Genomic DNA, 24832 nt, shown 5'->3' on the forward strand with positions numbered 1-24832 from the left:
ATGGTTGTTAATGACAGTAAAGACAGTATGCTACTGCAAGAGGATGTAGAAAAATTAAGCAGGTGGGCTGAGAAGTGGTAACTGAAATTTAACATTGACAAATGCAAAGTACTGCATATGGGTAGCAGTAACCCAAGAGAAACATACCAACTCTCTCGTACTACACTCAAGGAGGTGGAGAATGAAAAAGACCTGTGGGTAATTGTGCATTCAGATATGAAGTTCTCTGAGCAGTGCAGGTCATCATCAAGTTTTGTGAATGATATATATTAATTTTTTTTAGCAAATACAAGGAGGTAATTATCTCTTTGTACTAGAGAAGGCAATGGTCAGGCCACACCTTGAGTACTGTAAACAGATGTGAAGGCCTCATTTTAGGAAAGATGTAGAGTTGCTAGAACGAGTGCAGAGAAGGGCAATAAGATTGGTGAGAGGAAAAAAGTGGTGCGCTTATGAAGAAAGGCTTAATTCTGCAAGTTGCAGCATCTGGAGATTAGGCACCTACGAGCTGATATGATTGAAGTGTGTAAAGCTCTGGATAGTTTGGGCAGGCTCAATGCTGATGGGGTACTTCCGCTTGCTCCGATTAAGATCCTGAGTTACATAGATTCAAATTGAGGAAAGACAGTTGTAGAATAGAGTGCGGATGTTTGCGTTTAACCAACTGGTATTTGATTGCTGGAATCGACTTTCATCTTATCCTGTGGAAGTTGACATCTTATATAAATTTAAGCCTGAACTAGGGAAACATTTGGAGTGACTGGGTGGGTGAAATAGGAAAGTTTTTTTTGGCTGATGCTGTATGCTGTCATACATCATATGCCTCAACTAATGCTAATGTGCATCCTGTCATGTCGCATGTTTTCCTTGGCAGATACGGCTTTGTCCAAGATGATAATGCGACGTCTCGTCACTCCTTTACTGTGCACAAGTTGTTCGACGAACACTGCGAAGTTATCATCAATTTTGTTTTACTTCCAAATTCGCCTGACATCAGTTCAATTGAACACATTTGCGATTTTTTAGAACGGGAAGTGAGGCATATGGATCCGAACCCTCATATTTAAAATTTTCCATAGAATGTGCAAAGCCGTGAAGTTTTTAGTTAATCAGAAGGCTGTCATCATATATTCCCTCCTGTGATCCTGGCACGAATGTACACTCATTTTGAAGTTCCCTGAGCAATATAGACATGGTTCCAGGATTGCTCATAAGGGTTTTTCAATGATAATAGACGCCATTTCAGATGTAATATTCTGTTGCCTCATTGCCATAATTTTCTTTTATCCTTAACACACATTGTGCAATTAGTACTTAATGGCTAATCATATCAGTAATGATCTACATTTTCTTTTGATGAGACAAAGCTGAAGATGGTGTGAATGAACCGTTGCCTTGTCCTCTATTAAGCTTTTTATCCCTTCAACTCGGATGAAGCTCAGCTTCCTTTTGCTCTTTGCCCTGGTTCTTTCCCGATTTTGTGTTGTAGAGTTTTTGTATTTTGGCTCATCAGCGACTTATACCAGATTGCATCATATATATTACGTAGTAGTAGTACTTGTTAACAGAAGAGATTGCTTCTACAGGGATGGGATACACTTAAATAGAAAGGGTGCAAGAATTTTTGCTGATGCAGTCGAGGCAGTGTTAGGTGGGTCGGAAAACTGCTAGTTGGGGGGGGATACAAGGACTAATAGATTAACAGTAGCCACTGGCAGAGGTGGAAGTGATTCTTGCACTGCTTCTATTCAAATGAGCAGAAGTCTGAAAAACAAGATGCAGGATATTTCAGAGACTGCTGGTAGTCATTGCGTTACAAGTAAACACATGGGTTGTGTTAGGGTAGCTAAGAATAGAAACAGGTGCATGTATACCTGCGTGTACACCAATGCTAGGAGTTTGGTAAATAAATTTGATGAATTTGAGGTATTGCTCAAAACATCAAAGGCAGATATTGTTGGGATATCAGAGACGTGGTGTCACACAGATATAAGTAATGCGGAACTGGAATTTGGGGAATACAATGTATATAGAAAAGATAGACAGGACAGGAGGGGAGGAGGGGTTATGCTATTAATTAAGAAACACATAAAGTCAAAGGAAGTGAAGCCAGTTGACATCGATGGACAGGGCAGTGTCGAGTCAGTTTGGTGTGACATAAGCATAGGGAAATCAAAATTGAGAGTAGGAGTGTGCTATAGGCCTAATGACTCTGATGAGTATAATAATATATTGTACAGGGAAATAGAGTGCGCCAGTAAATCAGAGAATCTTATAATGGGGGATTTTAATTTCCCAGATATTGACTGGAATTTATGGGTTGGTCACTCGCACACTAGCAAGGCTTTTGTGGATTTATTGGATGATTGTTTTCTACATCAGCATGTTCGTGAGGCAACAAGAGGGAGCAATACTCTTGATCTGATTATCAGTAGTGATTCTTCATGCATTAAGAACCTGCAGATAAATGAACCACTAGGTGGCAGTGATCACAGTGTGTTGAAGTGGGATTTACTCAAGGAGGTAACTACCATCAGAGGTAAAGGGAAGGGTTTTTGTTTTCGTAAAGGCGACTATGATGGTCTGAGACAGTATTTAAATTCTATACAGTGGGACCAACTGATGATGTTACCAACAGCAAACTCAAAATGGGAAGCATTCAAGGAACTAATCTTGGTGGCTACCAGGCTTTTCATACCAACTAAGAAATATTGTTCAAGGTTTAGGCCTAAATGGTTGTCAGATGGACTAATGAGACATGTGGCAGAGAAGAAAAATGCATGGGATACATACAAATTAATGGGTGACACGGAAGCCTATGATAGATATAAGTTGGTCTGTAACCAAGTCACAAAGGAGATTAGGCAGGAAAAGGCAGACTACGAAAAATCCTTGGCAAAGGATGCAAAGAAAGACAGAAAGGAGTTCTTTACATACTTGAACTCGAGAAGGAAAGGGATGAATCAGATTGATCCACTGGATATTGATGGTTCAACAGTAGAAGATCCTGCTCAGGTGACTAACAATCTAAACGAGTATTTTGCATCTACATTCACGCATGAGGAGTTATTCAGGAAGGAGAATGATGTAGGTAAAGTAAACATTGGCAGTGAGCTGGATGATTTTGTAATAACTGAGAGGAAAGTGGAGGAGAGATTGTTGAGGATAAACATAAAAAAGGCACCTGGGGTGGATGGGATCTATCCAGTTATATTAAAGGAGGCAGCAAAGGAAGTAAGCAAACCCCTAGCCATAATTATGAGAGCTTCTTTGGACTCAGGGGAGGTACCCATAGACTGGAGATGTGCAAATGTAACCCCAATTCACAAAGGAGGATGAAAGGCTGACACAAGTAATTATAGACCTGTTAGTTTAACTTCTGTTCCAGGTAAATTAATGGAGGCACTGGTTAAAGAAGCACTGCAGGATCATCTAGACAGGAATTCAGTTATAGCTCAGACGCAGCATGGTTTTGTTAAGGGCAGGTCTTGCCTGACCAATTTGATTGGATACTATGATGTAGTCACAAAAGAACTGGATGCAGGGAATAACTTTGATATTATATATTTGGATCTTAGAAAGGCTTTTGATACTGTTGCACATGGAAGACTGCTGCACAAATTGGAGCAGTGTGGCATTGGAGGCAAATTGCTGCTATGGATAAGGGGATGGTTGAGTGGCAGAAGACAGAGAGTGGTAATCAATGGACACTGCTCAACGTGGACTAATGTTAATAGTGGAGTTCCTCAAGGTTCAGTGTTGGGTCCATTGTTGTTTTCGGTGTTTATGAATGATATTGATGATGGGATATCAAGTGTAATGTCTAAGTTTGCAGATGATACAAAGGTTGGCACGGTCGTTAAGGACACTACTGACGCTATGCTGCTTCAACAGGATCTGGAAAGGTTGAACAGATGGGCTGAGAGGTGGCAAATGAAGTTTAACATTGACAAATGTAAAGTACTACATATGGGTAACAGTAACCCCAGAGCAATGTATCAACTCTGCTGTACTACACTGACAGTGGTGGAGAATGAAAAGGACCTGGGGGTAATTGTGCAGGCAGATATGAAGTTCTCTGAGCAGTGCAGACGAGCTGCAAGAGTAGCTCATGGTGTCTTGTCAATGATATACAGGAATTTTTCTAGCAGGGATAAGGAGGTGATTATTCCCTTGTATAAGGCAATGGTTAGGCCACATCTTGAGTACTGTATACAGGTCTGGAGGCCTCATTTCAAGAAGGATGTAGAGCTGCTGGAACGGGTACAGAGAAGGGCAACAAGATTAGTAAATGGAACAAAGGGTTGCTCTTACGAAGAAAGGCTTATGTTTTGCAAATTACAGAGTCTGGAGACTAGGCACCGGCGAGGTGATCTGATAGAGGTGTATAAGGCTTTGAATGGTTTGAGCATGCTCAATGCCAATGGGATTCTTCATCTTTCTCAGAATAATCACCTCAGAGGGCATAAATTCAAATTGAGGAAGGACGGATGTCGGATAGATGTGCGGAAATTTGCCTTTGGCCAGCGGGTGGTTGGTTGGTGGAACCGACTTCCATCACTTGTTGTTGAAGTTGATAGCCTAAACAAATTTAAAGCTCAACTGGACAGGTATTTCGAACGAACGGAGGGGTGAAATGGGAGAGGTTTTTTTTTTTTGGCTGATGCTGAATAAGCTTGCTTTCTTGCATCATATGCCTCTACTAATGCTAATGCTAATGCTAAATGCATGTGATGTAAGAAAGCAAGTGTATGAGCTTATGCAGCATCAGCCAAAAAAAAAAAAAAAAATCACTTCCATTACCTCCAAATGCCTGTCCAGTTCCTCCATAAATTTATTCAACCTATCAACTTCCACAACGACAGATGGAAGTTTGTTCCAGCAATTAACCACCCGCTGGCTAAAGGCAAATTCCCGCACATCTGTCTTTTCTTAATTTGAATTTATGCCCCCTTAGGTTCGTAATCTGAACAAGTGGAAGGATCCTATCAGAATTCAGCGTGCTCAACCCATTCAATGTCCAAACGATACCGTTACATTACGTACGTAGTTAAATTTATGGGTAAACTATGGTGTATTTACACCTATATTATATAGTTAATTTAAATCCATACCATATTATGCCTTGTGTATCTGATCTTTAAAAAATATATTATGTCTGTAAACTTCGTGTGTTTGCTGTGGTCAATTTGCCTGTTTCCTGGAAGAACCGTTCTGCCCTCGCCTCAGAAAGACCAACTATCTCATTCATTAAAAAAAAAAAAAAGCTCCGAAATTCCTCACTTCGACGGAATTCAAACTCAAGTCTTATCACCTGGTGTGTGGAAAATTTTCACGGGCTTTTTTTATAATGGGTGTCTGAGTTATTTGGTCTGAGGCGAGATAGTATGGTGTTTTCTTCTGGAAACTCGGGTTTGGCTTGCAGGAAACAGATACATCGACTAGAAAACACACGCGATTTTCAGACTGGTTTATATGCAGCATAATATGGCCTAAGTTGATGATGACCTAAAACTCTACGGCGATAACAATTCTTGCACTCTGGTCTTTATCTATCTTGTTTATTTCTCTCTACAGCATCCGTTCACTTTTCAAGAGCCAGTCTAGGATTAATGTGCCAAATTTAGACTTAAGGTCGTAACTTACAATTGTATCGGAACTCTTGTAAATCGAATAACCATCTTATCAGATGGAAAACGTTTTTTAGAAATTCTCCTTTGAGAATTTCCAAAAAACCGTAACCGTTGAGCTTAATTTAAAATGTTACCCGAAGTGCAACTGCGTTCCGTCTCAACACAGTAATAACTCTGTGCGTCTCAGTACGAGCATAACTAGATTGAAATGGTGTCAAACACACTAACCATGAAATCAAATTCCAAAAAATTCATAGGTACAATAAGAACAACAATAAACACAGATGCACTGTTGCCATTTGGCAACTTAACGATTTTCCTATGAACAAAAAAAAAAGAAAAAAGAAAAAAGTATATGCTAATTTTTGTAAGCCTTGTGTTACCTGTGAAACATCGTATTTTGGCCACCATCATGACCAACTATTTTTGTTTTGACCACGAAAAAGGGTGAATAGAAACGGGGGCAAGTAGAAGGAAATTCGGTACACGGTTCTGATCAAATAACCGATCGTCTTACCAGTGTATATGCTCCTGTCAATCCAACGTTTTTCTTGATCACGAATATATCCACAAATGACGTATAGTTTATAAAATGTTTAAGCATCACTGCTTACAGGTTTACTTTGTATAAATGATTAAATGGACGAAGTGTTTGCTTGAGATATTTTAATTCATTTTAATAAATTGGTAAAGTGACTTACAGAGATTGCGTAATATTGAAATTAACGGGAAATGATTATAATACAGAGAACTCATTTTATGTTTCATCCCTTTAATCGAATATCAGCCATTGTTAAAAGCATAAACCTCTCTACCATGCGCAAGGTGTTTGTTTACTAGTATCAGATGATCGGGCGTGGCTATTTTAGAGAAACGGGATTCTATTTCCGTCTGCCAGTCATACTGATGTGGGCGGGGCAATCTGTAAAGTATTACTTTGTCATTTTTCTTTTTAAAGCATTTGGAACGATTTTCACAAATCGGATATTGAAAATTATAGGCACTTTTAAATACTGCGCTTCAGTGTTTATTAATTTTTACTTTATTAACAAAAAGAGGAGGAGTTCTAAAGCATCACGTGCCGTGACGTAACATTACATTGCTAAAGCTGTTCACTTCTGTACGAACGTCTGACTGACTCGAGGGGACAGCAGTTTGTTGAGGTACTTGTACCAGCTGTGAAGAAGGTGGCCTCGTCCTGTGATTCCCAGTGAACAAAAGATGTCCTCACCAAGTGCAGGCAAAAGACGAATGGATACTGATGTTATAAAACTGTATCCTTTAAAGCTTTTTATCGTATTCGAGTTTCTGTTATTCCACAAATGAATTAGCAGACCGTTACATGAAACTATCAATGTTTAACTATTCTCTCTATCGTCATTCTCTGAAATGAGATAGTGAGTCATTGTGAGAATAGTTTGGCTTCTCAGTCAAAATAGAGAGAATTGTCGTACCTCAAGGATTGCTACTTGAAGTGGGTATATATCAGCGTTTAAATTAAAGAAATTTAAATTGTGCTGAATTTTTCTGCGATCGAACTAATTGTAAAAAGTAGCTGTGCTGTCTGAGAGTAATTAGAAACGACAGTTATATATCAGTCTTTTGAAGCCTGTTTACTTGACAGCCTCAGTTTACCCCAACGGATTTAAAGGATGTTATTGGAGTACCGTATATGTTGAATTTGTAAACACTATATTTCTCTATCGTGGTGTTTATATATGTGTGTATATATATATATATATAATAGATTTTTTTTCCCCCTCTCGATTGTGAATTGTTCGATTTTGCTTTTTTCTCACCTTTCATTTTTCCTTCCCTTTAAATAATTGCATAACAAAATAAGGACATTTTTCCTATTATCCCAATTTAACAGTTAAAACGAGGCCTATAGTTTTAATTTTAAGTTAAGCAAATTGGAAAGATGTTTACTCCGTTAATTTGTGAAATTTCAGTACAAATGTTGTAAAATGGATTACGATTTGCATTTGAAGTCCCCCCACCTACCCACTATTCGTACTGTGTACTGTCATTTTTGGATGGCTTTATGGTAACGGCTTATGTCAATTCATACTTGGTAACAGTTGGTAACATTCTCAATTGAATATGTTAATTTTAAGGTATTACTTTGTAATAACTCAATGATCCATATATCTAAAAAGGGATGAAAAAGATGAACAAAACATTGAGTTACCCTGGAACTTTTTTTTTTGAATGTTCAATGTGGGATGGAAGTTCGTTTGATGACTGCATTATTTGGATTTAAGGGGTTGAAGTGCTCTGTATGGATATTTTTTCTAACGTTATGTAAAATAACAGAAGTTAAGTACTTTGAAAACTACTATGTAGTACTAAATCGTTATTGTTTTAGTTTGGATATGACATAAGTTGATTTTTGTTTGCAGAACTATTTTTTCTTTGATTTTTTTTTCTTTCCTAGAGAAAAAAACGAAGTGCAAGTTTCTTTTTAGAGTAAAAGTGAATTTTAATAGCATTTCTCTGAAAAATGCTTATTATAAAGGAATTAGCTCTTGTGGCTTTGAATTGGGTTTACAACAATATGTATTTCAACTAAATGTTTAGAGTAAAATGCATTGATAACAATATATTTGTCAGCCAAATGTTGTTTAAAGGAATTGTAGTCTTGAATTTAAGTTTCTGTTCCCTTTTTATTCAAAATATCACATTAACTACGTATTGGGAAGATAAATATTTTTGTATGGGGTAAACATACAAAACAGAACAAAACATTGACTCATTAACGTTTAGCACTTTGTTATTCAAACTTACATTGCCCTCTTATTCTGTTGTAATTTGACATTTTTTAAAATTAAAACTTAACAAGCTTTAATATGTAATATTTTATTAAAGATTCTGACAATTGTTGACAAAGTGCAATAGAGAAGTAACGACCCATTCAAAATATGGGCCATTAGAGTTATTGCAATCAAGTCTACAGTTTCTTCTTTTCTTTCTACCTCCGTAAACATCATGGAAGCATTTTCATTTTTTGTAGTGTTTAGTAACTTGTTAAATATGTGGGCAATGCATTTATCCTAATTTTTTTTTTTTTTTTTTTTTTTTTAATATAGTTTTGAGCTATTATTTTAACTGACATATATTTGTTTTTGATTGGTTGAATAGTTTGAAGAAATTTTTTTGATTGGTTGAGACAGGAAAATTGGTAGCAGACTTTAATTAATCTTTCTTTTTTTTGGGGATATATTATAGTAATACTACTGATTAAATAGAGATAATGGGTGGGGGAAAAAATAAGATTATTTAGTTATATATCTAATCCTTCCTTTCAAAGAGCTTAATTCTTTGACTCAGAAAATATCAGTAATTTTTTTTTTGTATGTTTATTATATTATAAGAAAGTTAAAAAAAAATACTATAATGGATGTAAGCTATAAAATTACAGAATTCGAGTAAGGGTTGTTGTTAAATAGTGTTACCTTAAAATATGAGATTCTGATGATGTGCAAGTGATGGCCATCTTAAAAACGGAATAAATCTTCAACGATTACTATTCTTGAGGGAGTAACAACTTGATGGTTGATTTAAGTATGGGATCTGTATCAATGTTTAATTAGTAGTGACTTTTATTATGTAAATCTCAATCTGTATTGGGATGCTGCTCGAGAAAGAAAGAAAGGAAATTGTCTGCCAGCTGCTAGGTAAGCCCTTGTAAGTGATAATGTAAGCAGCAATTCTACACGATGGTATATCCATCATGTAGGTAGGATCACCTGATGGATGTCAGGTAAACTAATGAGACTTGCGGCAGAGAATAAAAATGCATGGGATGCATATCAGGCTACACAGTCTTTGGTAGATATAACCTAGTCTGTAATCAAGTCACAAAGGAGGTTAGGCAAATGAAGGCAGATTACAAGAAATCTTTTGCAAAGGATAAAAAGAAGAACTTCTTATTTACGTAAGCTCTAGAAGGAAGGGGATGAATCAGATTGGTCCACTTGATATTGATGGTTCAAATGCAAGAAACATAATATATGCAAATTAACGATAAATTTTATATTGTACACTGTGTTTCATAAAGGATGCAAATGTTATGTCAAGTTTGAAGTGTTCAGGAAGCTGACAAACTGAATGAGTATTTTGCATCTGCATTCACAAGAGGAATTCCGTAGGGAAGTGGAAGACAGAAGCTTATTAAACTTTAACAGGGAACCTAATAATTTTGTAATAATTGAGAGCAAAGGGGAGGAGATTGTTGAAGTTAAACATAAGATACCTAGGTGGATGGTATCTATCCATTATATTAAAGGAGGCAGTAAAGGAAGTAAGCAAACCCTTAGCCATAATTATGAAAGCATCATTGGACTCAGAGGAGATTCCCATGGACTGGAGATCTGCAGATTATCTCCAATTCACAAAAGAGGATCAAGGGGTGACACAAGTAATTACAGATCTGTTAGTTTAACTTCTGTTCCTTGGAAAATAATGGAGTCATTGGTTAAAGAAGCATTGCAGGATCATATAGACAAGACTGCAGTAATAATTCGGACACAGCATGGGTTTTTTAAGAGGAAGTCTTGTCTGAATGATTTGATTGGATATTATGATATGGTCACAAAGGAACTGGATGGAAAAAATAATTTTGAATTTAACTCCAGATCTTGGGTATTAATCCATGTTTCAACAAATGGACAGGAACAAAGCTGATTGGCAGGTGCCACTCACTGCTTTCCCCCCACTGTCTTCCCAAGTTGATATGCCTAACAGCGGGATGGGGGGGAAACGCCCTACTTAAACTGGGCACCCTCCCTCCTCAAAGACACAAAACAATCAGAGAGAAAAAGACTTCACAATAATCACCCAATCACAGAACTCGATTGTGTGATCACTCTGTTCTACAACCACATCCACTTCACAGAGACTGGTGGTACCCAAATAATTGAGTTTAGCCTTTGATATCATGTACTCAGATTTCAGAAAAGCTTTTGATACTGTTGCACATGAAAGACTACTGTACAAATTGGAGCAGTATGGCAATAAGGACAAGTTGTTACAAGGGATAAAAACATAGTTGAGTGGGAAAAGACAGAGTGGTAATCAATGGACTCTGCTTTTCGTGGAATAGTGGAGTACCCCCCAGGGTTCAGTGTTGGGTCTATTGTTGTTTCGTATATTTATCAATGATATTAATGAAGGTATATCAGGCTTAATAGGGAAGTTTGCTGATGATACAAAGGTTGGCAGGGTTGTTAATGATAGTATGCTACTGCAACAGGATCTTGAAAAGTTAAATATGGGTAGTAGTAACGCCAGAGAAATGTACCAAATGTGTGGTATTATACTCAGGGTAGTGGAGAATCAAAAAGACCTGGGTGTAATTGTGAAATGATTCAGAAAACTTCAGATATGAAGTTTTCTGAGCAGTGTAGACATGCTGCCACTGCAGGTCATGAGGTCTTGTAAATGATTAACAGGAATTTTGCTAGTAGGGATAAGGAGGTGATTATCCTTGTGCCTCCATAGTCGAGTGGTCAGGAGACGGAGTGCAGTAGCACACTCTTTGAGTAGACTGGCGTTCAGGCCCCTGACTTCTATATATGGTCGATATGCCAGTATGCACTGGACCAGCATGGCAGATTATGGTCCATTTCCCTCAACTTGAATTGTTGAGGAGGCTTCCATTCAGCAGTTGGTTGATAATGGCTCCAGTTTACTTTTTTTTTTTTTTATAAGGCCATGGCAAGGCCACACATTGAGTACTGCATACAAGTCTGGAGGCCTCGTTTTAGGAAGGATGTACAGTTGCTAGAATGAGTACCAAGAAGGGCAACAAGAGTAGTGAGGAGAACAAAGGGGTGCTCTTACCAAGGAATGCTTAAGTTCTTCAAATTACAGTGTCTGACTAGGCACCTGCGAGGTGATCTGATTGAGGTGTATAAGACCTTGAATGGTTTGAGCAGTCTCGATGCTGATGGGCTACTTCCTCCTGCTCAGATTACAAACCTTGGAGGGCATAAACATAAATTGGGGAAAGACAGTTGTAGAATAGATGTGTGGAAATTTGCCTTTAGCCAGCAGGCAGTTGATTGCCGGAACAAACTTCTACCTGTCATTGTGGAAGTTGATAGCTTAAATTAATTCGAGGAAGAAGTGGACAAACTTTTGGAATAAATGGATGGGTGAAATGGGAAGTTTCTTGTATAAGCTTGCTTTCTTGCATCCTGTGCCTCTGCTAATCCTAATCTATGAAATTCAGGTTGCACATCTAGGTTAATATAATGTGATCTTTCATGCTTCAAAATTGTGTTATGGTAGCTGAATTACTTGTTTCTTTGTGGGTTTCTTTAAAACTGATAGAACTTAGTGTCTTGTTTTTCTCTGTAGTGCTGTAGCCTGTTTTCATAGGCATTGTGTTGGCTATATACAAATTGTGAAATCAACATTTTGATATGACATCAGAAACCAATCAACTTAGTTCACTGGGAAAGTGATGTCTCCCCTTCTTGAGTGAACTTGGTACTTGACTGCTAGTGCTGTGCTTGTCATTTCATCTCTTAAAATGTAATGCTTATTTTGTTAAGCATCATTACATTACTTTTTTTTTTCTGTTTAGTTTTTATCATTATTTATTTTTTTTTTAAATGAAATTATTATTACTAGCCACATAGTACAAGGAAGCCTGAGGCCTATACTGCACCAGCTAAAAAAAATTTCTGAGTTCTGTTGCTGGTAATCCTTGTTGCTGTTTGCTGGGAGAAGATAGTATTTGTGTAGTCACTTGAAAAGCCAGTATTGGAATTAAAAAAAATTCTTTGGGGATGGTGCTCAGGAGGTTTAGATCTTGGTGACTGCAACTGCTGTTTGACTAATGGTGATTCAGTAGAGTAAATAGCGGGCTCATGCCTGCTACTTACTCTACCGAATTTGTCAAGAAAATGTGAAATGGAAATGATGCAAATTAAGTCACTTCTTAAATAATGCTAATGCAGTTACTAATGTTGATTCAGTATGGTAAGTAGCGGGTGCAAGACCACTACTTACTACTACTGAATCAATGTTATCTAAATTTTATCTATATTTATCTATATATTTATCTAAAATTTATCTGTATATTTTTTTCTTCTATTCTCCCCTACTCTGAGTGTAGCATCGCATAGTTGGTACGTTACTCTGGCTGTACTGCTACCCATATGCAGTACTTTGCATTTGTTAGCCCAAGTTGCTTATGCGCCAATAAAACCCAAATCAAATCAAAAAACTTTGCATTTGTCAATGTTAAACTACAGTTGCTACTTCTCAGCCCATCTACCTGACTTATAGACCCTCTTGCAGTAGCAAACTATCATTAACTACCCTGCCAACCTTTGTATCATCTGAAACTTGGACATTTAAGCCTGATATACCTTCGTCCATATCTTTGATAAATATAGAAAACAACTAGCCCAACACTGAACCCTGGAGGACACCACTAATAACATTGTTCACGAAGAGCAGTGTCCATTGAGTACCACTCAGCTATCCCTTTATCAATAAAAAACTTGCCCTTAATGCCATACCATTCCAACTTGTAAAGCTGTCTCTCACATGCAACAGTATCAAAAGCTTTGTTGAAATCCAATTATATCATATCAAAATAATTTTTTGCATCCATTTCCTTTGTGACCACATTGTAGTATTCAATCAAATTGGTCACACAAGATTTCCACATAATAAACCCATGTTGTGCCTGAACTATAACTGCAGTCTTGTCTAGATAATCCTCCAATACTTCTTTAACCAGTGACTCCATTATTTTCCTCAAAACAGAAGTTAAACTAACAGGTCTGCAATTACTCAAGTCACCGTTTGATCTCCCTCTGTAAATTGGAGAATATTTGGAGATCTCCAGTCTGTGGGGACCTCCCCTCTCCCAAATCCAAGGATTCTCTCCTAATTATGGCTAAGGGTTTGCTTACTTCCTTTGTTACCTCCCATAATATAATTGGATAGATCCTATTCACCTAGATGCCTTTCTTATGTTTTTCTCCAATTTCTCTTCCACTTTCTTTTTAGTTATTACAAAATCATTTAGCTCCCTGTTAGAGTTTGATAAACTTCTGGTCTCCACTTACATAGAGAATTCTCTGTGTGAACGTAGATACAAAATACTCATTCAGTTTGTTTAGCTATCTGAGCACGATCGCCAACAGTGGAACCCTAGATGTCAAGTGGACCAATCCAATTTACAGCTTCCTTCTATAGTTTATATAATTAAAGAAGTTTTTCATTGCATCTTTTGCCAAAGGTTTCCCAAAATCTACCTTCACTGTCTAACCTCCTTTGTGACTTGATTACAGACTAGCTTGTTTCTAACATAGGCTTTAGTGTTGCCTGATAATTTATATGCATGAAATGCATTTTTCTTCTCTGCCGTGAATCTCATTAGTTCATATGACATTCACTTAGGCCTAAACATTAAACAGTATTTCTTAGTCAGCATGAAAAGCCTAGTAGCTTCCATGATTAATTCCTTGAATGCTTCCCATTTAGAATTTGCTGTTGTAACATTATCAGTTGTTCCATTGTATAGAACCAACAAAAGCAAAAACTGTGCCCTATACCCCTGATGGTAACTTCCACCTAGTGGTTCCTTTATCATTCTTAATGCTTGAATCATCACTGCTGATCGATCAAGAATATTACTATTTCTCATTGCCTCTCAAATATGCTGCTGTAGAAAGCAGTCATCCAATAAATTCACAAATGACTTTTTTAGTGTTTGAGTGACCAGTTCACAAGTTCCATTTAAAATCTTCCCTTATAAGACATTCTGATTTACTGCCCACTCTATTTCTCTGTACAGTTGTTAGTTGTACTAGTCAGAGTCATTGGACTTGTAATACAATCATCATGTCTTTGCTTTCCCAGTGCTTATGTCACACCAAATTGCCTCAACATTGCCCTGGCTCCCATGTCAGTTTGATGCACTGCCTTTTTTATTGTTTTTAAACAAACGGCATAACCCATCCTCCCTTTCTATGCTGTTTGACCTTTCTTATACACTGCACTCCCCATATTCAAATTCTGCATTCTTTATATTTGTGTGACATTGTCTCTGATATCCCAACAATATCCACTTTTGATGTCTTGACCAGCACTTTGAATTCATCAAATTGATTTAATATGCCCCTAACATTGGTGTACAATAAAGTATACACAGGCCTGTTTTATTCTTAGTTACCTAACACAGCCCATGTATTTACTTTTTTTTTATGTGAACCCCAAACACGAGAAGTATTAGAACCTATAGTACTTAGTACCGTGCTTGGGTTGGAGGTTGAGAAGACGAAAGAAGATATTTGTTGACATTGGACTTGAACTTCTGTAGATTGTAATTTTCAGGAAATACGTATGAAGGAAGGTTGTTCCAGAAAACGGCAGTTGAATGAATAAATGAGGAAGATGAAAAGTTGGTTCTGTGGGTTTGAAGTTGGACAGTAAATGGATGTTGGCTGGAGGTGGCACGTGTTCGGACTGTTTTGAAATAGAGAGCGGGAATTTGCCTAGATCCAGTTGGATTAACAACCCTGCCAACCTTTATATCATCTGCAAACTTGGACATTAACCTGATATACTGTGGTACTACACTGACAGTGGTAGAGAATGAAAGGGACTTGGGGGTGGTTGTGCAGGCAGATATGAAGTTCTCTGAGCAGTGCAGACTGGCTGCAAGAGTAGCTCATGGTGTATTGTGAATGATATATAGGAATTTTTCTAGCAGGGATAAGGAGGTGATTATTCTCTTGTATAAGGCAATGGTCAGGCCACACCTAGAGTACTTTACTTTATAAAGGTCTGGAGGCCTCATTTCAAGAAGGATGTAGAGCTGCTGGAACAAGTACAGAGAAGGGCAACAAGATTAGTGAATGGAACAAAATGGTGCTCTTACGAAGAAAGGCTTAAGTTTTGCAAATTACAGTGTCTGGAGACTAGGCACCAGCGAGGTGATCTGATAGAGGTGTATGAATCCTTGAATGGTTCGAGCATGCTCAATGCTGATGGGATTCTTCCTCTCGCTCAGAATCGCCTGAGAAGGCATAAATTCAAATTGAGGAAAGACAGATGTAGGATAGACGTGCAGAAATTTGCCTTTAGCCAGCAGGTGGTTGGTTGGTGGAACAGACTTCCATCCCTTGTCGTGGAGGTTGATAGTCTAAATAAGTTTAAGGCTCAGCTGGACAGGTATTTTGAACGAACAGAGGGGTGAAGTGGAAGTGGGTTTTTTTTTTTTTTTTTGGCTGATGCTGCATAAGCTTGCTTTCTTGCATTAAATGCCTCTACTAATGCTAACTACGATGGTCTGAGACAATATTTAAATTCTATACAGTGGGACCAACTGATGATGTTACCAATAGCAAATTCAAAATGGGAAGCATTCAAAGAACTTATCTTGGGAGCTATTAGGCTTTACATACCAACTAAGAAATATTGTTCAAGGTTTAGGCCTAAATGGATGTCAGATGAACTAATGAGACCTAAGGCAGAGAATACAAATGCATGGGATACATACAAATTAACACATGACACAGAATCCTATGATAGATACGTTGGTCTGTAACCATGTTACAAAGGAGGTTAGGCATGCGAAGGCAGATTATGAGAAATCTTTGGCAAAGGATGCAAAGAAAAACAGCAAAGAGTTCTTTACTTATGTAAACACTAGAAGGAAGGGATTGAATCAGATTGGTCTACTTGATATTGATGGTTCAACTGTTGATGATCCTGCTCAGGTAGCTAACAAACAAAATGAATATTTTGCATCTACATTCACACACGAGGCGTTATTCAGCGAGGGGAATGCCAGAGGTGTATTCAACTCTGGCAGTAAGCTAGATAATCTTGTAATACCTGGGAGTAAAGTGGAAGGGAAATTGTTGAAGATAAACATTAGATGTGCGGAAATTTGCCTTTGCCAGCAGGTGTTAATTGCTGGAACAAACTTCCATCTGTCGTTGTGGAAGTTGATAGGTTGAATAAATTTAAGGAGGAACTGGACAGGCATTGGAGGGAATGGTGTGTTTTTTTTTTTTTTTTGGCTGATGCTGCATAAGCTCATACACTTGCTTTCTTGCATCAAATGCCACTGCTGCTACTACTACTACAAGAAAGGCACCTGGTGTGGATGGGATCTATCCAGTTATATTAGAGGCAGCAAAGGAAGTAAGCAAACCCTTAGCCATAATTATGAGAGCTTCCTTGGACTCAGGGGAGGTACCCATAGACTGGAGATGTGCAAATGTGACCCCAATTCACAAAGGAGGATCAAAGGCTGACATAAGTAATTATAGACCTGTGAGTTTAACTTCTGTTCCAGGAAAATTAATTGAGGCACTGGTTAAAGAAGCACTGCAGGATTATTTAAACAAGACTTCAGTTATAGCTCGGACACAGCATGGTTTTTTTAATGGAAAGTCTTGCCTGACCAATTTGATTGGATACTATGATGCAGTCACAAAAGATCTGGATGCAGGGAATAACTTTGATATTATTAAAAAATTGGATCTTAGAAAGGCTTTTGATACTGCTGCACAAATTGGAGCAGTGTGCCATTGGAGGCAAATTGCTGCTATGGATAAAGGAATTGGTTGAGGGGGAGAAGACAGAGGTAATCAATGGACACTGCTCATCATGGACTAATGTTATTAGTGGAGTCCCTCAGGGTTCAGTGTTGGGTCCATTATTGTTTTCTGTATTTATAAATAATATTGATGATGGTATATCAAGCTTAATGTTCAAGTTTGCAGACGATACAAAGGTTGGCAGGGTTGTTAAGGACACTACTGACGCTATGCTACTGCAACAGGATCTGGAAAGGTTGAGCAGATTGGCTGAGAGGTGACAAATGAAGTTTAACATTGACAAATGTAAAGTACTACATATGGGGAAACAGCTACTTCAGAGCAATGTATCAACTCTGTGGTACTACACTGACAGTGGTAGAGAATGAAAGGGACTTGGGGGTGGTTGTGCAGGCAGATATGAAGTTCTCTGAGCAGTGCAGATGGGCTGCAAGAGTAGCTCATGGTATCTTGTCAATGATATACAGGAATTTTTCTAGCAGGGATAAGGAGGTGATTATTCCCTTGTATAAGGCAATGGTCAGGCCACACCTTGAGTATTGTGTACAGGTCTTGAGGCCTCATTTCAAGAAGGATGTAAAGCTGCTGGAACGAGTACAGAGAAGGGCAACAAGATTAGTGAGTGGAACAAAGGGTTGCTCTTAAGAAAGGCTTAAGTTTTGCAAATTACAGTGTCTGGAGACTCAATTGTCAATTGCTTTAACTGCTGTTCATCTCACTTTCCATAATTTTCACTTTGTTTCCTTTTACTTTAAAGGTGGTGTTTGTGCATATGTTTTCTCTGATATTCATTCCCATTTAATTCCTAATTTGGAATTCCCCTTTTTTTTTATATCTTGTTTATACTCTGGCACAACCATCAGGTCAGTGGAGTTTACATTAAATCAGTACAAATTGTTAATTGTATTTAGCAGTCACGGGCTTGAACCCCATTCACTCAAAGAGCATGTACTACTGCACTCACACTCCTGACCACTCGGCTAAGTCAGGCCATCTTCTGGTTTCAATTCAATTTAATCAATTCTCACTCTGTGAAATACACCGATGAGCCAAAACATTATGACCACCTACCTAATATGATGTTGGTACTCCATGTGCAGCCAAAACAGCTCATACCCGGCGAGGTATGGATGCTACAAGATTTCTAAAGGTGTCTTGTGGTATCTGGTACCATGTAACGAGCAGATCCTTTAACTCCTGTAAGGACTGCGGTTGAGATGCTGCAGATCTGAGTTGCTGTTCCAACACAAACCACAGATGCTCGATGGGTTTGATGTCTGGGGAATTTGGAGGCCAGGGTAATTAATACCTGAAAGCCTTCCTCATGTTCTGCAAACCAGTCTCATTTTCCCAGAAGAGTGCCAGAGGGGAAGACCATTGTCATGAAAGAGTGTACCTGGTCAGCAATGATGTTTAGGTAGGTGGTAGATGTCAGAGTGCCTGGCACATGGATGACTGGACTCAGGGTATCCCAGCAGAACATCGCCCAAAATATGACACCACTGCCACTGGCTTGTTTTCGTCCCATGGTGCATCCAGGTTCCATCACTTCCCCAGGTAAATGATGCATACTTACTTGGCCATCCCCAGGTGCATTATGGCCTTGCTGCCCTTGCGCCATAAAGCCTACAAACAAACAAACAACTGGCTGTCCAGAAGGCACAACAGGAAACATGATTCATTTGGACCAGATGACATTCTTCCAATCACTCAAGGTCACGTGCCCATTGTCAATGCTCACATGCCCATTGTAGGCACAGTCACTGGTGAACCGAGGTTAGCATGGGCACTCGGAGCTGCCTGTGGCTATGTAGCCCATTTTCAGCAGGGTTCGATGTACTGTATGTTGTGACACATTACTCCCGTCACAAGCATTCCAATTACTGACTAGTTGCACCACAGTAGCCCTACTGTTGCCACGTTCCATCTGGGAGAGCCTTCGCTCACCTTGAGCATCGATGAGCCATGGTCGTCCAACACCTTGCCGGCTATTCGTGGGTTTCCCCTCCTTGGACCACTTTCGGGGTACTAACTACGGACTGATGGTGATGGTTCTGTTTTGGCAACTGACTATGAGGCTTCAGTGTATTATTAGTAGTAGTGGCATATGATGCAAGAAAGCAAACTTATAAAGCATCAGCAAAAAAAAAAAAAAACACATTACCTGTTTGTCCCTTTTTAGGAATTTGTGTAGTTCTTCCTTAAATTTATTCAAATTACCTACAACAGATGGAAGTTGGTTACAACAAATAACCACCTACTGGCTAAAAGAAAATCTCCACACATTGTTTTGTTACAGACAAACACATTGTTTGTCTGCAAATTCCATGTGGTCTGTGGTTGGCAAACTAACCAGAGAATGTGCGGTTGAATGAAAGGCCAATTTTTTGTAGTGGGGGGTTGAGTTAGACCAACTCAACCACAGTGTGAATGGAATTTAAAACCAGGCACTTTTTTTAGTGCAGTGTGAAAGCACTAATCAGTACCAACTGTGCGATACAGCACTCAGGGAAGTGGAGAATAAAAAAGACATGGGGTAATTGTGCAGTCAGATATGAAGTTTTCTGAGCAGTGCAGACAGGCTGCCAGAGCAGTTCATGGGGTCTTGTCACTGATATACAGGAATTTTGCTAGCAGGGATAAGGAGGTGATTATTCTTTTGTGTAAGGCAATGGTCAGGTGTGGTCAGTTGCCTTACAGTACTGTGTACAAGTCTGGAGGCGTCATTTTAGGAAGGATGTTGAGTTGCTAGAACTAGTACAGAGAAGGGCAACAAGATTGGTGAGTGGGAACAAAGGCGTGTTCTTACCAAGACATGCTTAAGTTCTGCAAATTGCAGTATCTGGAGACTAGGCACCTGCGAGATGATGTTATCAGGGGCAGCTCGTTGATAGGCACTGTTGAACTGCAGCACCCCCAGCTTTTTAAATCTAAATATACAGTCAATGGAGTTATTAGATTTTGTGAAGAACAATGTAATGCAATGAATATTTTTATTAACAGGTCCCATATATAGTATACTCATCCTCTATTTCCAATAATCATTTCAATAATAAATGAATAAGAACACTTAGTCATTTTCAACATTGAAGTTTAACTGTAGGTGGAACTGTGCACCACACAGTTCCACATTTTGACCACAGTGGTTGAGTCAGTGCCTAGTTGGTAGGTGCCTCCGTAGCCAGGTGGGAAGGAGCAGCAGTGCGTAGCACACGCTTCTTGATTAGACCGGGGTTCGAGCCTGTCACCACCAAATATGGAGGATGCGGAAAGGTCAGGGAATGACCACCGCATTTCCCGGAGCAATATGGCCTTAGTTGCTAATGCTCCTAAAAAACCCAATAGCAAACAAAACAAGCCTAGTTGGTAGGTTGCCAATACACATTTTTTAGAGGTGATAAAACGAGTCTTTATTATTAGCATTAGTAGAGGCACATGATGCCAGAGAGCAAGCTTATACAGCATCTGTCAAAAAAAAAAAAAAAATCCCTTCCCATTTCACTGATCCATTCATTCCAAATGTTTGTCTAGTTCTGCCTTAAATTTATTTAAGCTATCAACTTCCACAACAACAGATGGAAGTTTGTTCCAGCAATCCACTACCTGCTGGCTAAAGGCAAACTTCTGCACATCTATTCTACAACTGCCTTTCCTCAGTTTGAATCTATGCCCCCTCAAATTCAACCAAATGAACTGTGGGGGCAAGCAGTGCCAACTTGAACAGTGCACCAAACTTGAATGAGGAAAAAAAAAAAAAAAAAAAAAAAAGTTAGTCTATTTTCAAGTATCAAGTATTTTTACCTTGATTATTATTACCACTGTCTACATGTCTTATAACCAAGACAATTTAACGTAACTTCAAGAAGTAGCATCCCCATACATCAGTCACAAGCTGCCACTGGATCTGATTGATGTGTATAAGGCCTTTGAATGGTTTCAGTAAGCTCGATGCTGATGAATATTTCCTCTTGCTCAGATTATGCACCTGAGGGGGCATAAATTCAAATTGAGGAAAGACAGTTGCAGAAGAGATGTGTGGAAATTTGCATTTAGTCAGCAGGTGGTTGACTGCTGGAACAAACTTCCATCTGTCATTGTGGAAGTTAAATTCAAGGAAGAACTGGACAACCATTTGGAGCAAATGGATTGTGAAATGGGAAGTTTTTTTTTTTTTTTTTGTTGACCAATGCTGTATAAGCTTGTTTACTTGCATCACATGCCTCTGTTAATGGTAATCAATCATAGCCACTGTGTTACTTGTGAGAATGATTTATAGTTATGAAAACTGTATGATTGTTATTAGGCTGTCTTGTTTAACTATTAGCACTTACTGGAAACAGAAAATTATGAAAATAAAAGTGCAGATTATTTCACAACTATAAACAGTTCTAGGATTGTTGAAATTAAATGGGGGGGGGGAACTTTTCTTTGGATTAGCAAGGGCACATGATGCAAGAAAGCAAGCTTATATAGCATCAGCCAAAAAAAAAAAAACACACACACTCCCTTCTCATTTTGCCTGTCCACTCGCTCCAAATGTTTGTCTAGTTCTGCCTTGAATCTGTTTAAGCTATCGACTTCTACAATGACAGATGGAAGTTTGTTCCAGCAATCAACCACCTGCTGCCTAAAGGCAAACTTCCACACATATCCTACAACTGTCTTTCTTCAATTTGAATTTAAGCCCTCCCAGGTGATTATTCTGAGCAAGAAAATAATCAAGAGAATAGATGAATAGTCCTTAGAAACTGCTTATTAAAGAGGCTATAATGGGAAAGTTAAGGTTCTGTATGATGATTTGAAAGAAAGGATGGATAAAAACTCTAGAGAGTGAGTTTCATAGATTAAGTGTAGGCTCCTGAGGTTTAGCTTGGATGTTATCAATGATAACTGGTAAGGCTATCAATTGGGACTCTAAAACATTGATATTAAGGGCCTACTTATGATTCAAGTGAATTGGATTTTACGAAATTTTGGACATTCCATGACAAGGAAATCCTTTGATTGCCTATTATGCAAGTTATAATAATACACTGCTTGCCATTGAAATTGGCTTACCTAAATGGAGTGCATGCTTTGAGCTCCAAATAAGTGGAGTGATTAATATCAGTGTAGTCAAGAAATACGTTTGTATCAGATCAGCAGTATTTGCACTTGTACTGAGAGTTGGGCAACATTAGTGGTGGAGAGATCAGTGTATGTTTCATTTCCAAAATGTATTCAGTGGGTTAATCATGTGAACAATGCAGGTCATATGTACATCAAGTACACACTGATGAGATATGAACTGTTTGTAGGCTGGTACTGTCATGCTGGAAAATAACAATTGGGATGGAGTGTAGAAAAGACAGACACACTGGTTTCAACACTACCTTTCTATCATGAACTATCAGAGGTGAATGGATTTTGTAAGCAATAGCTCTGTATACTAAGTTCTGGTTGTTGGCCAGGTATGTTGTTCCCTGATGCAGTTTACATTACCCATCCATTGTTTCCAGATGCATGGCCATTACTGAATTCCAAACAGAAATATAATTCATAATAAAGGTGACATATCATTCTTGTCCCCCAGTAGCTTTCTTCCTGTGCCACTGACTACAATGGAATGGTTTCAGAGGTATGAGATAATGAACAATGAGAATGTTGCCCCATTTCTTAACTCAGGCACAGATGGGGGATGGCACTGATTTGTTTGCCATTTTGTGGATTGTAGGAAAGCTGTTTTCTCTTGCTGACTGACAGATTTCTTTATCTTCCCATTTTGATAGTGCAGCTTTAAGTGGCATTTACAAGAAGACTGCTAGATGGTCCACTCCCCAGAGTTATTTGTTGGTAACTCTGGTATCTAATCAGCTGGTATATAATCTCACTGTTGGGATTAAGATTGGTGAAAATAAGAAGAGTGTATGCAAGGAACACTGCCAAATCCATGTTACCGTCAGTGAGCTTTGTATATGCTTGGTGCCTCTATGCTAATCTAAAAATTTCATTAGTTCATAACTTTCTCGTCATCCTCTCATCTATGATAAATAGTCAAACAAGTGGAATGTGCTCATCTGCAAAAAGAACTAAACCTCCTGGTAGTTTCTCAATTAATTTCAGAAATATATAGTTTGAGCTTCAGTTTAAACAATGTACATTTCTGTCTATAATCCAGGCCCCATTTGTTTTTTTTTTTTCTTATAGAATCTCAATTATTAGTTGCCTCAACAATACCCAAATTATTTGCCCTAATTATTAATGTAGGTTCCTTCTACATTGTTCGCATATGTTTTTTTGATATTCCTTTTTGAAAGACTTCCCAATCTGAACTATAACAAGATTATAATCGTTAGAAAAGGAATAATTAAGTGCCTTAATTAAGCAGATTTGTTTATTGTTTTAGTTACCTAAATATTTAGGAAGCTAAAGTTCTACCATTGCCAAGGTGAATATTGGAACATAGCTGCAGTAGGAAGGTTGTAAACAGAACTGGAGGATGAGTATAATTCTTGAACATTTTCTTTTGTGAGGTTTTGTGGGCATATAAGTAAAATTGTATTTTATAAAGTTTGCATTATTAGGAAGGCTGAATGACAAGGAAGTGAACTTCTTCTGCATCAGCTAAAAATAAATAATAATAAAAATTCAAATGAAACAGAATATTCATACTATTCCTATTCCCACAGGGTAACCATCCAGTTCTTAGACTCACTGCCTCCACTACATTTAGAGGCAACTTATTTCAGCATTCGCACCACTGCCCCTAGGTGAATTTCATGAAATCCAATCTTATGTTATTCCATGAGATTTTATATCTGTGTCCCCTGGTTTGTGTTGCCCCCAAAAAGATTTCTTTGTTCATTTTATTTAATCCTTTCAATGCTTTATATCTTAGATTCTACCCTAGTTGTCTGGTTGTCAAACATTGCAGTCTGTGCCCAAGCTGTTTTTGATATGTGTTTAGCTTTGCATTACTCATTCTGGTTGCATTTTTCTGAACCCTCTTTTTTTTTTTTTTAGATTTTGTCTCCATATCATTTTATTTTATCATTAAATCAGTTTTAAACGGTTGGTGTATCTGTTTAAATTTGTGGTGTGAATAATCCCAACCTTAGAGGCCTTATTGCGAACAACTATATAGACCAGTGGTGTCCAACCTTTTCCAGTATAAGGGCCATACTGAAAGTTAATTTGTTTCACAGGCTGTACTGAGTGATTCGAGATAAATTGGCGTGTTACATTTTCCATGTCTTGTTACATGTAAAAGGAAGTTTCTGTTTTCGTGTTACAATTTTTTTATTTTCAGGCTATATATAAAAAATGGAAATTCTGAACACTTTTAAACATATGTCAGTGAATTATTTTTTAGATTTTATTAAAATTAAAAAAATGATTTCCTTTTGTTTTTTAAATACTTTATTTTTGTCTTGTTTTTTTAAAAAATACTTTACTTTTTTTTTCCTTTTTTTTTAATACTTTTGCTTTTAAATGTTCACTTGAGAAAATTTACAGCCTGAAAGGATCACTGCTTTTCAATATTATATCATTATAAATAAATATAATGATACCCCTAAAATAGAAAATATTCCAAAATTTTATGTAGAATACACATTTACTGAA

The 24832-nt window shown here is 38.0% G+C and overlaps 1 protein-coding gene across 3 annotated transcripts in view; it reads left to right on the forward strand.

Annotated features, from left to right (window-relative positions):
* The first annotated feature begins 6661 nt into the window (after nt 1–6661).
* UbcE2H (ubiquitin conjugating enzyme E2H) overlaps nt 6662–24832 on the forward strand; it is a 191234-nt gene continuing 173063 nt past the window's right edge. The window contains exon 1 of one of the 3 annotated variants that reach the window (XM_090369123.1): nt 6662–6907. In XM_090369123.1, the coding sequence (XP_090225249.1) occupies nt 6855–6907 (53 nt within the window). In that variant the 5' untranslated portion in view covers nt 6662–6854. The remainder of the gene's footprint in view (nt 6908–24832) is intronic. The other 2 variants (XM_090369121.1, XM_090369122.1) reach the window with 2 other exon arrangements.

Source organism: Mastigoproctus giganteus, chromosome 2, assembly GCF_048544385.1.
Source record: "Mastigoproctus giganteus isolate SK-2022 chromosome 2, ASM4854438v1, whole genome shotgun sequence".
In the NCBI taxonomy this organism is placed as follows: Eukaryota; Metazoa; Arthropoda; class Arachnida; order Uropygi; family Thelyphonidae; genus Mastigoproctus; species Mastigoproctus giganteus.